At 36.9% G+C, this 12,326-nt stretch overlaps 1 protein-coding gene across 5 annotated transcripts in view; it reads right to left on the reverse strand.

Moving 5' to 3' along the window:
* CLEC7A (C-type lectin domain containing 7A) overlaps nt 1–9,194 on the reverse strand; it is a 14,417-nt gene extending 5,223 nt beyond the window's left edge. Inside the window, exons 1-5 of one of the 5 annotated variants that reach the window (XM_006732118.3) lie at nt 8,960–9,191; nt 7,135–7,233; nt 5,845–5,982; nt 4,358–4,509; nt 2,283–2,401 (exon numbers count right to left, since the gene is read on the reverse strand). In XM_006732118.3, coding sequence (XP_006732181.1) covers nt 2,283–2,401; nt 4,358–4,509; nt 5,845–5,982; nt 7,135–7,233; nt 8,960–9,062 — 611 coding nt within the window. In that variant the 5' untranslated portion in view covers nt 9,063–9,191. Of the gene's footprint in view, nt 1–2,282; nt 2,402–4,357; nt 4,510–5,844; nt 5,983–7,134; nt 7,234–8,959 lie in introns of all 5 variants that reach the window. The other 4 variants (XM_031026778.2, XM_081821196.1, XM_081821197.1 and 1 more) reach the window with 4 other exon arrangements.
* Between the last annotated feature and the right edge of the window lie 3,132 nt (nt 9,195–12,326).

A 12,326-nucleotide genomic window follows, 5' to 3' on the forward strand; every position in this document is an offset into this window, starting at 1 on the left:
GCATGGAGCACTGGGTGTTATGCACAAACAATGAATCATGGAACACTTCATCTAAAACTAATGATGTAATGTATGGGGATTAACATAAGAATAAAAAAAAAATAGGAAAACATTATAATAGTATCTTTGAGTGGCTGAGAGAAACAAACTACACATTTCCAATTTTATAATCAAAGAAAATATTTTTTTAGAAAAGTTGAAATAAAAACAGTTTTAGACACAGAGAACTAAACCCTAAAATTTCTACTCTAAAGGGAATAGTAGAGAGTATTCTTCAGGTTTAAGGAAAATGGTTGAAATGGAAGGTAGGAGACAGAAATAAATAAGAAGCAATGCAAACCATAAATACGTGGAAAAATCTAAATGAACTGTGTATAAATCTATACATCTACTGTTTTCTAGGGCTATATTCTTTACTGAATCTGAGATGCCATCAATTGTTGAGAGACCATTTATTTAACTAATACTGTGAAATAAATTCATCCAAGATGGGAATTTGGTAGAAAACCCTGCAGAACAAAGGATTATTCTGGTGTAGGAGTAAATGAAAACTAAAACTACAACCAGGAAAGAGTAATAGTGAGCAGTGCCTGTCTCAATCTTGCCACCAAGTGGAAGATGGGAGAAAAAAAATTACATCCCCTGAGAAGTTGAACCACAAGCTCATACTCACACAGATCTTCTAATTGAATCCATAATACCAGTGTGTTTAAATAACAAAACAAAACAAAACAAAAAAAACAAGCAGAGTGTTTAAGTAATCTCAGGTTTGTGGTGCCTCTCTTTGACTGGCAGAAGCAAACACTAAGCCTTCTTAACAGGGCTCAACTTGAGTTCAGACCTACAATGATTATAAAAGGCCTGCAGTTGTAAGACAGGTGCCAACTGTAGAGATTTAAAACGTGGGAAAAGATGTGAGAGCATTGAAGTACACAAAAATAATAGCATGTAAATTGGGGAGGGAATACACAGAGTAAAGAAATATTCGAATATATTTTTATATTGCCCAGGAAGAACATTATAAAACAATTAATATTAGACTTTGATGAGTGAAGAATGTGTGTTGTAATCTTCAGAGCAACTATGAAAAAACTAGTAAGAGTAAATTCTAAATTAATATAAGAAAAAATGGAGTCATAAAATTATTTAAGCGGTTCAAAAAGAGGAAAGAGAAAAGAAAAAGTACTTTGAATGGGCTGTACACCTGTACAGTATAAAAATTCTAAATCTATATGTGCCTAATAATACGGCATCGGCACCTCAAAATAGTTACAGAATTTTAAGTAGAATCACAGCAGGAGATTTTAATATACTTTGGAAACTTTGCCTTTTCCTGCCTCACTTTGTGAGCTGAGACATCTCAGTGTAGCTCATCTTCTTTCTACCTGAGCCCTGGATTTTACACCATTAGCTCCCCTCGTTCCCAGCCCTTCATACTTGAAGGGAATTTATAGCCCCAGGTTTTCCTGGGTCACCAGCTCGCAGATGGCAGACTGTGGGCCTTCTTAGCTTCCATACTCATGGGAGCCAATTCCTCATAATAAATCTCCATGTATCAATTATTCCTCATTGTGTGTGGATCAGTCAGAGTTCTTCAGAACCAATAGGAGATCTATATAGATCTTCTTCTCTGAAGAACCCTAGCTGATCCACACACAGTAAGGGAGAATTTATAATGAAAATGGAAATATGTTTAAAAGAACTTTCTAAAGTGTGAAATGTGGTTACTTTCAAAATTAATAATAGCATGTGTCACATATTTAGGTGCAGGACGCTATGCTAAGTGATTTGACTTTTATCTCCTTTATCTTAAAATCCTATCAGACAGGTATTATTTTCATTCTCATTATTCTCATTTACAGATGAGGAAAGAGGGAGGGGTTCAGGTAGGTCAAGCAGCTTAACCAATTTCACACAGTGAGTGGGCCAATCATTGTCTCAACCTGAGAAGTGACTCCAAAGCCCATGCTCTTCACCACAGTTTTATACTAACAGTGATGGCTCCTAACTGGACTACTTCTAACAGGTGCCAGACGCCCTCCTTGTAAGAAAGCTGAGGAACATTTGTGTTGACAGCACTAGATGACCACTCAACTTGTTTTGACTGTAAAATTCTCCTCTACCCTCTTTTCTTTTTTTCCCGATTCACTCTTTTTCTCTCTTCATCACCATTTCCCTTTCTCTCATTCTCATAAATGGCTCACAAATCAGATCCTTAACTGCTTGACATGCTCTTGTCTTTCCGAGAAAGGGTGTGAAGTTTTGTCTTTCCAGATACGTACAAGTTAGAAGAGAACATTGAGCCGTCCTCCCAGAGCCATGATCCTTCAGTCTGATGGCGAGAAAGTCCTATCCAGAATGAATTATCAGGTTGAGAAGACATTTGCCTTACTATAAATTCCTGTAGGAAAGCATAAATACAAATACATGTCAAAGAGTCACTGAGAGAGTGAGACAGACAGAGATGATAGAGATAAAAAGATGGAGAGAGACTCTTACAGACACTGAGAAAGAGACAACAGATTGAGTCACCTTGGTGAAGAATGCATGCATACACTGGCATCAACCTAGAGAGAAGTGTCAATTATTAAATGCCATTGAGTGCCTCAAAAAGTATATTTCATTTCTTCAGAGTCATTATTGTTTAATTTTCCAATAAAGAATAGACCCATAATGTCAAAATTATAATGCCTCCATGCAACCTGCCTGACAAGATCCAAGAATGACAGAGCTCCGAGGCAATTTTCATGGACAACAGGCCACTATCTTCTCAAATCAAATATATGAATTTATCACATTTTTGTCAAGAAATCCTTTGCAGAGTTAGATAAAAATATAAAACTAACATAGTTCCACTGCATGTTCTATGAATAAGTAATTTGAGGTTTAATGATGACATTCGACAAACGACAGGAACATCGAAAAGCCAGACTTCCAGTGTCATTCCCTTTCTTTGCCACAATCTACTTCCATTCATTTTCATGCGAACTACAACTGTTGGGTAATGCAGGACAGAAACACAAAAGTTGAAAGGAAGTGAAAGTAAATGTAGGAGTTACAGATTGTTTTTAATCCCTTCTTATAGCCCAACCGAGTTCTACCCTTCACTCACAATGCATTATAACTTCCACTTTTTCTGTAAAACTTTATATATCCAGGGATCTCTGTCTGAATTCCTATGTCACTGAGTGCCAATACCAGATATTTAACTTTTAGCAGCTGTTGAGTTCTTTCTTTCTTCTTACAAACTATGTAAGCATTGAAATAGCAAAGTTACTTTTTAAACCTCTTTGCCTTTCCTGGTATCTTGCAAGGAGTAAATGACTTATAAATGTATATTATCATTGCTGCTATTTTCCTTGATAATGATGACAAGGGGGAGAATTTTCTATTTTACTCCACCAAATTTAAGAATTGAAATCCAAACACACAAAAATGAGTAGTGACCTGATTCTTCTTGTCATGCAAACTTGGAGTATGTTTGAATAGATTTGTTTTAAGGTAAAACACACTGGGGCCCCTGGGTGGTGCAGTTAGTTAAGCATCCGACTCTTGGTTTTGGCTCAGGTCTAGATCTCAGGGTCATGAGATCGAGACCTGCATCAGGCTCTACACTCAGTGCAGGATCTCCTTGAGATTCTCTCTCTTCCTCTGACCCCCTCCCTGCCTCAAGCACACACACTCCCTCTCTAAAATAAAATAAATAAAATCTTTTTAAAAATAAAGTGAAAATATTTATTTTTGAATTAATTAAAAAACCATATATTGGGGCGCCTGGGTGGCTCAGTCAGTTAAGCGTCTGCCTTCAGCTCAGGTCATGATCCCAGGGTCCTGGGATCGAGCCCCGCATCGGGCTCCCTGCTCTGCGGGAAGCCTGCTTCTCCCTTTCCCTCTCCCCCTGCTTGTGTTCCTTCTCTCACTGTGTCTCTCTCTATCAAATAAATAAATAAAATCTTTAAAAAAAACCCAAAAAACAAAAAACATATATTTTACCCACTTAATACAGGCTGTTATTATAATTATGGAGGATATTAAATGTGACTTTCTCTTAGGGAAAATATATTTTTTTAAGATTTTATTTATTTATCTGCGAGAGACAGAGAGAGAGAGTGCTAGAGAGAGAGTGTGAGCGGTGGGGAGGGGCAGAGGGAGAGGGATAACTCCTCGCTGAGTAGGGAGCCAGATGTGGGGCTCCATTCCAGGACCCTGGGATCATGACCTGAACCAAAGGCAGACACTTAACTGACTGAGCTACCCAGGTGCCCTCTTTTAGGGAAAATTATCATTACCTGGAATCTACCTCTATTTTTCTGCTCAATATAGACCACAGATAATTATAACTGAAGTCTACACTTACCAGTTCTTCTGCACTGTCTATCTTCAGGAGGTTAGAGTGCAGTTGAGAGCACTGTCTTTTACTTCTATTCCAGGAAGCTAATGATGTGCTAAATAGATAACAGTTGTTTTTATGTATGATCCAATTAGGAGGACAAGAGCTGGAAAAAGCTCCTGGAAATAAAAAGTAAATACAATGAGGTTCATAACATGCCAGTTTGCTCTTTCAGTGCAAGCATCATTCATCCCAAGGATACTTAATAATCAATGAATTACCAGTAATATATTCCATTTTCAGTTCAAATTATAGGGATATGATTTTTACAGAAGAGACCACATTGAAACCCCCTCATTCATTTAAAACGTAAAAATGAATTAACTATAAACAGTGTTTTAGACAGTCAACCCTCCTTTCCTTCTTGACCTGTCTTCCATTCTTTCACCTTCAGTCCATTTCTCCTTTTCTTCATGATAATTTTTAAAATAAATCAACTCAAAATCAATCTTCAAGATATACAGTAATTTCATGTTAACTTATTTTAGAGTTGTGAGATCCATTTAAGAATGCAACTTTCCAGGGCGCCTGGGTGGCTCAGTTGGTTGGGCGACTGCCTTCGGCTCAGGTCATGATCCTGGAGTCCCGGGATCGAGTCCCACATCGGGCTCCCTGCTCGGCGGGGAGCCTGTTTCTCCCTCTGACCCTCCCCCATCTCGTGCTCTCTCTCTCTGTCTCATTCTCTCTCTCAAATAAATAAATAAAATCTTTAAAAAAAAAAAAGAATGCAACTTTCCAAATGAGAAACGTATAAGAGCAATTATTCACATTATAGAGTATCTCTATTTTCTATTTTTAGCTACTTGATACAAATAGTGAGAAAGTATGGGTCCAGAGATGGAAAATTGAAGTCAAAATATCATCATAGTCAATTATGATAAAATTAGAAATAAAGGTCAAGTGTGTCTAAAATTGTAATGAAATTGTATGACTAAAGAAAAACAAATATAACCAGAGTTTTCAGGAACGTATCTATTCTATTAGGTCTATGTATCTTGTATATGTTTAATTCACATACAATTCTTATTCTAAGAACATTTTCCCTTCTTTCCTTTTCTCTCCCTTTCTTCCTTTCTGACATCCATTTTCCTATTCTATCTCTGTTACTTTAAAATGTCAATTCTTAAGTGGGGGGAGAACACATTTCTTTCCTTTGCATCAAATTATACAATCTCCTATAGGTCTAAATATGTAGAGTGATAAATTCATCACTAATTTGAAAAAAAAAAATCCAACTTAGAAATCATTGGCCAAATGCATGGGATATTTATATCACTTTATTACATGTATGACAGGGACATACTATACTGAGATAATACTGATGTGTGCTTTCCTTGAATGCACAATCCTTGCATGTAAAAATACTGTCTTTACCAACCCTACTCCAGGCCTTAGCCACAGTAATTAACTTTCCTGTATCAAGGATTCCATTCATCTTTTAACCCTGCCCTTGCCTGTGGTTGTGAGAGTCTTGGTAGGAGCCACATGGTCTTCTAAAGATGATTGTGTGGGTTGACTGTGGTTCTCTTTATTTCTTGATGGGAAGTTGTCATTCTTCAATGGGTTGCTCCCAGAATTGGATCTCCAAATAGCTTCATATGCCAACAAAAATTACAGTGACAGAAAAAAAAAGTCATTCTACTATATTTGAAATTATAATTCCAAAATTCATATTTTTGTTGGAATACAAAGAGATATATTCTTGATTAATGATAAATAGATAACACATTGCTGATTGAGAGGTAAAAGTAGATGATAGAGAGATAGATGATAGATAGATAGATAGATAGATGATATATGGTAGAATAGAGGATAGATAAATAGATGGAAAGAAAACATTACTTCCATGAAGGTGTAGTAAAAAGGAGAAAAACAAAGCAGATAGAGGAGTGTGAAAGGGAAAACAAGAGGCATATGAAATACCATCAATTGGAGCATGATAGATTTGAAATAGTAATAAATCTTCTATCTTTCTTCTGTTATTTAAAAATGAGAGCTCCTTGGGTCGCCTGGGTGGCTCAGTTGTTAAGCATCTGCCTTCGGCTCAGGTCATGATCCTGGGGTCCTGGGATCGAGTCCCACATCGGGCTCCCTGCTCTGCAGGAGGCCTGCTTCTCCCTCTCCCACTTCCCTGCTCGTGTTCCCTCTCTCGCTGTGTCTCTCTCTATCAAATAAATAAATAAAATATTTTAAAAAATAATAAAATAAAATAAAACCAGCTATTCAAGGAAGATACTAGAGCAATATAGTTAAGAGTATGCATTTTTTAGGGGTGCCTGAGTGGCTCAGTCAGTTAAGCCTCCGACTCTTGATTTCAGCTCAGGTCATGATCTCGGGGTCATCAGATGGAGCCCCGTGTCAGGCTCAGTGCTGAGTGTGGAGCCTGCTTGAGAATCTCTTTCCCTCTGTCCCTCCCCCACTCGTACTGGCTCTCTCTCCCTCTCTAAAACAAAAAAAGGAAGAAAAAAAAGAGTATGCGTTTTTTCAGTCAGATTGCCTAAATTTCTAATCATGGTCTTACCACTAACTAGTTTATGGCCCTAGAAAATGAAATGCACCTCTCTCCACCTCTCACTTCTCTTATAAGTAAAATGAATTAGTAGCACTGATTCAATGTGGTTAATATACAGATTCAATTAGATTATGCATGTCAAGCTCTTAAAAGAGTGCCTGGCACATAATAAATGCTTATCAAATGTCTGTTGTTGTTGTTGCTGTTGTTGATCTCCCCCACCAATACTCACCCATGGAACCCAGGATCACAGCGATCACCAATATTAGCAAGCATAGGATTCCCAAAGTCACAGCAATGGGACGCCAATGAGGAGATGTAGCACAAGTTACTAGGAAGCCAGAGGGAACAGAAATTAAAATGAAGAAATATGACAAATCACAGAGCATTTCAGTTCTACAGTTCATCAAAATCTGGAAAATTCTAAAGTGAACTATTAATCTCCGATATGCAGATAATCTAGTCATCTAGGATTATCTGAATTTTCCCTCACATTTAGCATACCTCCTTAGGTCCTGGAACTATAATTTCAGCACAGTGCCCTGATACCTATACACTCCTAATTTGAGGTTCACACTGATGGTTCTGACATTACCAGAGTTTCTGAAATCCCACTCATTTTTATAGAAGACATATTACGGTAGGGGAAATAGCCCTGGTTGCTGAGGATAACCTTCTCTTTTCACTTATTTGTTGCATAGCCTTGGGTGAATTACTCCCTCTGTTTATTCATTTCTTTTTGTGAAAAATTGGGTTAATAATACCTCAGAGGATTATTGTGGAAACTAAATGAGCTAACACATAAAAGCACCTAGTCTAGAGGCTACTAGCACATTATACATAACTCACTGTTTGTCAACAAATACGTAGAAACATACACCTGCCTCCCTACCTCTTGTATCATCCAGTTTTTCCAGTCCTCCTCAACAGGTTGAGCAAGAAAAGGATTGCATAAGTGGTAAAGGGAAAATAATTGTGCAATGTGGGTTACCATAAAGCAGAAGAGAGCAAATTCTCATGTCAAAACTTATGAATAATCCTTCTCTTGATAACAGGAAGCTGATTTTATGTTAATACCACTGCACCAAGGATATAGTTCTGTCTTTGAGAATAAACATTACAAGCATTCCAGAGAATTGTCAAATAGGAGAACCACAGAGGAAACAAATGACTCATTCTATTAAGGAAGAGAGCGTATAATGCCTTTCTCCATATTTTACTCCTTTTCTATTATGTTTAAGACTCATGTTCTGCAAATGGAATCTTTTCATCTAGCACATATATTTCCCTTCACTAGTATACAAAAGACTTCCATTTGGTTAAAAAAAAAAATCCAAATCAATGTCTTACCCCAAAAAAACACATCAGATTCATGATTCCAAACCCTATGACTTCTGAAGTCTCTTTGGCCTTTACCACAAAATCACAAATTTGTTTTTTCCCTCACCTATCTTCTCTCTCTTCTCTCCAATATCCTGATGTTATTCATATACATTTCTTTAAGTTTCCGTGACTTCCATTCTACGATTTACTCCTTTCTACCAAACAAGCAAATCACTTCTATTGAAATTCTTACATCTTTGCATTTCATCACACTTATTTACAGTTCCTTACTGCTGAAGTGTCTATTTCTACAGAACAGAGAAATTGTGTTTTCTTTATTTCTTTTTAAAGATTTTATTTATTCATGAGAGACAGAAAGAGAGAGAGGCAGAGGCAGAGGGAGAAGCAGGTTCCCTGCTGAGCAAGGAGCCCAATGAGGGACTCAATCCCAGGACCCTGGGATCATGACCTGAGCCAAAGGCAGAAACTTAACCAACTGAGCCACCCAGGCACCTGAGAAATTGTATTTTCTGCCATCTTAATAATTAATTTAAATACCAATAATTAGTTACCAAATGCTTGCAACGAACAAAGATATTTCAAAATATCTTCAGTGACTTCTGAAAATCTTTTAAAAGGTTTTCAGCCTACAAATCATAAGTCTCTCAAATTTTTTCCACATAAGTGTTTTAGTTGATGAGAACAAAAACATTGAAAGTAGAAAGAAAAGATACCTTTCTCTAAGACCACAGGTCTCCCAGTGATGCCTTGAGAGCGGAAGTCTAATTGAGTATAACCATCTTCATCCAAATTTTCTACCCCAGAACGGGATTCCATTGTTCTACTGAGTTCCTAAATTGCCACAGCATTTGAGAGCTCTTCCCTTTCTTAAGACAACTGCTTGTGGACAAAAGAGGATGTATGAGTCAAATCATGTGGGGTAGGCATTTACTGAGTTTTAACAAGTTGAGCTTAAGTAAGTAGTCCAACCAAATATAGCCAAAGGCAGGAAATGAAAACTATGCTGTGGTAAGTTCCCATTTGTACCTTTAGATCCTATTTCTAAGACTGACGAGTCTTAAGAAAATTTTAAGGCAACACAATAAATAGATCTTTGTTTCAGACCAAATATAAGAAAAATGAAACATGAATTCACACATGCATTCATTTATTCATGTACTTGCTCATTCACTAAACATTTATCAAATGCCCATCTTTTCAAATGGCAGAAGCTGCGGATATAGGGATAAAAGATATCTGTGAAGAAGCTCACTGCCTATTAGAGGAAACCTACAGACAGGTGTGTGAAGGATGCCATAAGGAGGCATTGTAACGACAAAGAGGAGAAGCAAATTTCTTCAGGATTTGTCAGGGATTGATAATTCAAAGTAGTAATTATTTATTGAACAATTACTCTGAGCTATGTATTACCCATTGCACATGTTTTCTCATTCAATCTCAATTTTCCAACAAGTCCATATGGTATATGTTTATTTTACTCTTTTAAAGATTTTATTTATTTATTTTTTGAGAGCATGAGAGATAATAGAGGGAGAGGGAGAAGCAGACTCACCACTGAGCCTGATGTGTGGCTCAATCCCAAGACCCCAAGATCAAGACCTGAGCCACCCAGGTGCCCCTTTTTAAATTTTCAAATGAAGAAAATGAGATACAGAAATTTTAGTCTCTTACCCAGTTTTAAGAAGCTAATAAAAATATTGAGGCAAAGACTCAAACTGAAGTGTACTTTTGCTACAAAATGCATGATCTGTTCATACACTTATACTAAAGTACATAGTCCCCCCTTTATTTGTGGTTTTGCTTTCCATGGTGTCAGTTACCCCCAGGCAACTGCGGTCATCAGGAAGCAGATGATCCTCCTAATATACCATCAGAAAGTCAATAGTAGCCTAGCCCTATGTCACAAGGCCTATTTCATGGCTATGTATGTACAGGAAGAAGAACAAAACAGTATATATGTAAGGTTCAGTACTATCCACTGGGGATCTTGGAACATATCCCCCAGAGATAAGAATAAACTAGTGTGACAGCTTATGGAGAATTCTGGGACTGAAATATTATGCAAAATACCTTATTAATGAGATATGGAAAACACTTATCATTACTGGAAACCAGAAAGGTACCCAACCCACTTACAAGACTATGCAGCAAGCAGAATGAAGGAGACATCTGAAACGAAGCCAGACACTCATTAAAGCAGTGAGAACAGCTTTCATTCAGTAATATAATTACTGTGGAAAAGAGGGACCAGCATGAAGGAACGCAACTTCCCCAAAACAAAATACTAAAGACTTTTTAAAGGTATGCTAAGGGAAAGACACTGAGTGGTATTAAGAGGTATTAAGATTTGTTAGTTGGTGCTTATCTAGGAGAGAAATAAACTTCTCCTATCTTTATGATTGTGGCACCCATACACATTAAAGCAAGATGGTGACCCCGCTGAAGCTAGACCCTTATGCTCCCACAGGGACTGGGAAAGTGAGAATTATCTCTCTTAACTCCCTGAATGTTTGCATTTCAGAGAGATGGCTCTCAGGTCCTTGAAGAAATAGTTTCAAGTAGTAGACTTACTTTTCAGAGGTCAGAGAAAGGAATTATAATTGTAAGCTTTCTAAGATAACTGCTCTAAGAGGGGATTAAGAGGTGTGTCTATCACCAAGTTTTGACTAGAACAAACAGTATATTTTCCTGGAAGCACTAAGCTTTCTCAGGCAGGCATTTCAGGGGGGATTCTAGCCATGCTAGACGATGTCAAGTCTCTTAGAGCAGAGGTTTGGATGGAGATATTATAGCCAAGAGCTCTGTGGTTCTTACTAACACATATCAAAATGGAAGGGTTCAGTGGAGAGTAAATAAGTGAGTTTCTCCCCCTTACTTAGCCTGCCACGAAAGTTTTGCTAACTTTCTGTAGACACGTTGCGAAGTAGTCATGTGGATCTTAATCTCAATGTCCATCAGCCTCCCAGTTCTATAACACAGTCTTTGGAAAACAGGATTTTTCACAGATTGCATATCTGGTTTAAGGAAGAAAAGCCAGCCTTCTAACAGAACAGTAAGGAGATGAGCACCTTCCAGGCAATAATAAGCTGGATTTCTACTGTCAATCCAGACTGTCCCCTGGGAGAATTTTGTGTAATAACTTTTATTTTCTAAGAATCTCTTCCTCTAATCACAATCCTACAAAAACAATTGGCTAAGTTGTCAAAGAGATTTTCAATAAATGTAAACTTTAGTCTTCTCTTTTTGTCTAGGATTAAAACAATTGAACACTGATTACACGAATCCTTGATGAACCCGAAAAAGAAATCTCTCAGTATTTCAGTATTTCAAGGAACAGGAGGGGGTGGGGAGAACAATCCATGTATTCAGAGGAAAATACCCCTGGTTAAACATGAATGTAAGAAGCAGGTGAAAAACAAACCAATCTAATCAAAACAAACAACAACAAAAATAGCAAACAACAATTATCTAATTCACATTCTCAGTGAAATTAAATTTGATGAAAAACTGCATTCATACAGCAAGTTTCTCTTGAAAGAAAAATGAATCTGAGAAGAGTTCTTAAAAATGAAAAACACATTTTATAAAGTGAAAATACAATTAGTTGAATCAAGAATAACATTAAATATTACATCAATAAGTCATCGCATTCAGAATAGCTGAATCAGCCTGGTCATGTTTTCATTTCTATATATATTTAGCTTGTTATCAACAGTAGCATTTACTCCCAGAATTAAAGCTCAAAAAATAATATCTTTCCTACACAAATATCTATTTTGTTAGGTTTACTAGAATGAGTGTTAAACCAGCAAAAGGAAACACAGGAGAGCCTGAAGCATATGTTCAGGGTGACTTTTTGGAAAACTTACATAAAGAAGTGAATAAAAATAAATAAATAGATATAAATAGATGAATAAATGAATTAAATAGAAAACAAGATTGTTAAAAACAAATTAGCATTCACTTAAAACTGTAGAAAAAAATATTGAGTCTACAGGAGATAGCAACCTTCCAAAGTATCTTCCCCATTAATGTTCACAAATTTCCAAAAAATCCTCAAATTGCATCTCTAATTTGAAT

Source organism: Leptonychotes weddellii, chromosome 5 (assembly GCF_054177405.1).
Source record: "Leptonychotes weddellii isolate Sample4059 chromosome 5, ASM5417740v2, whole genome shotgun sequence".
In the NCBI taxonomy this organism is placed as follows: domain Eukaryota; kingdom Metazoa; phylum Chordata; class Mammalia; order Carnivora; family Phocidae; genus Leptonychotes; species Leptonychotes weddellii.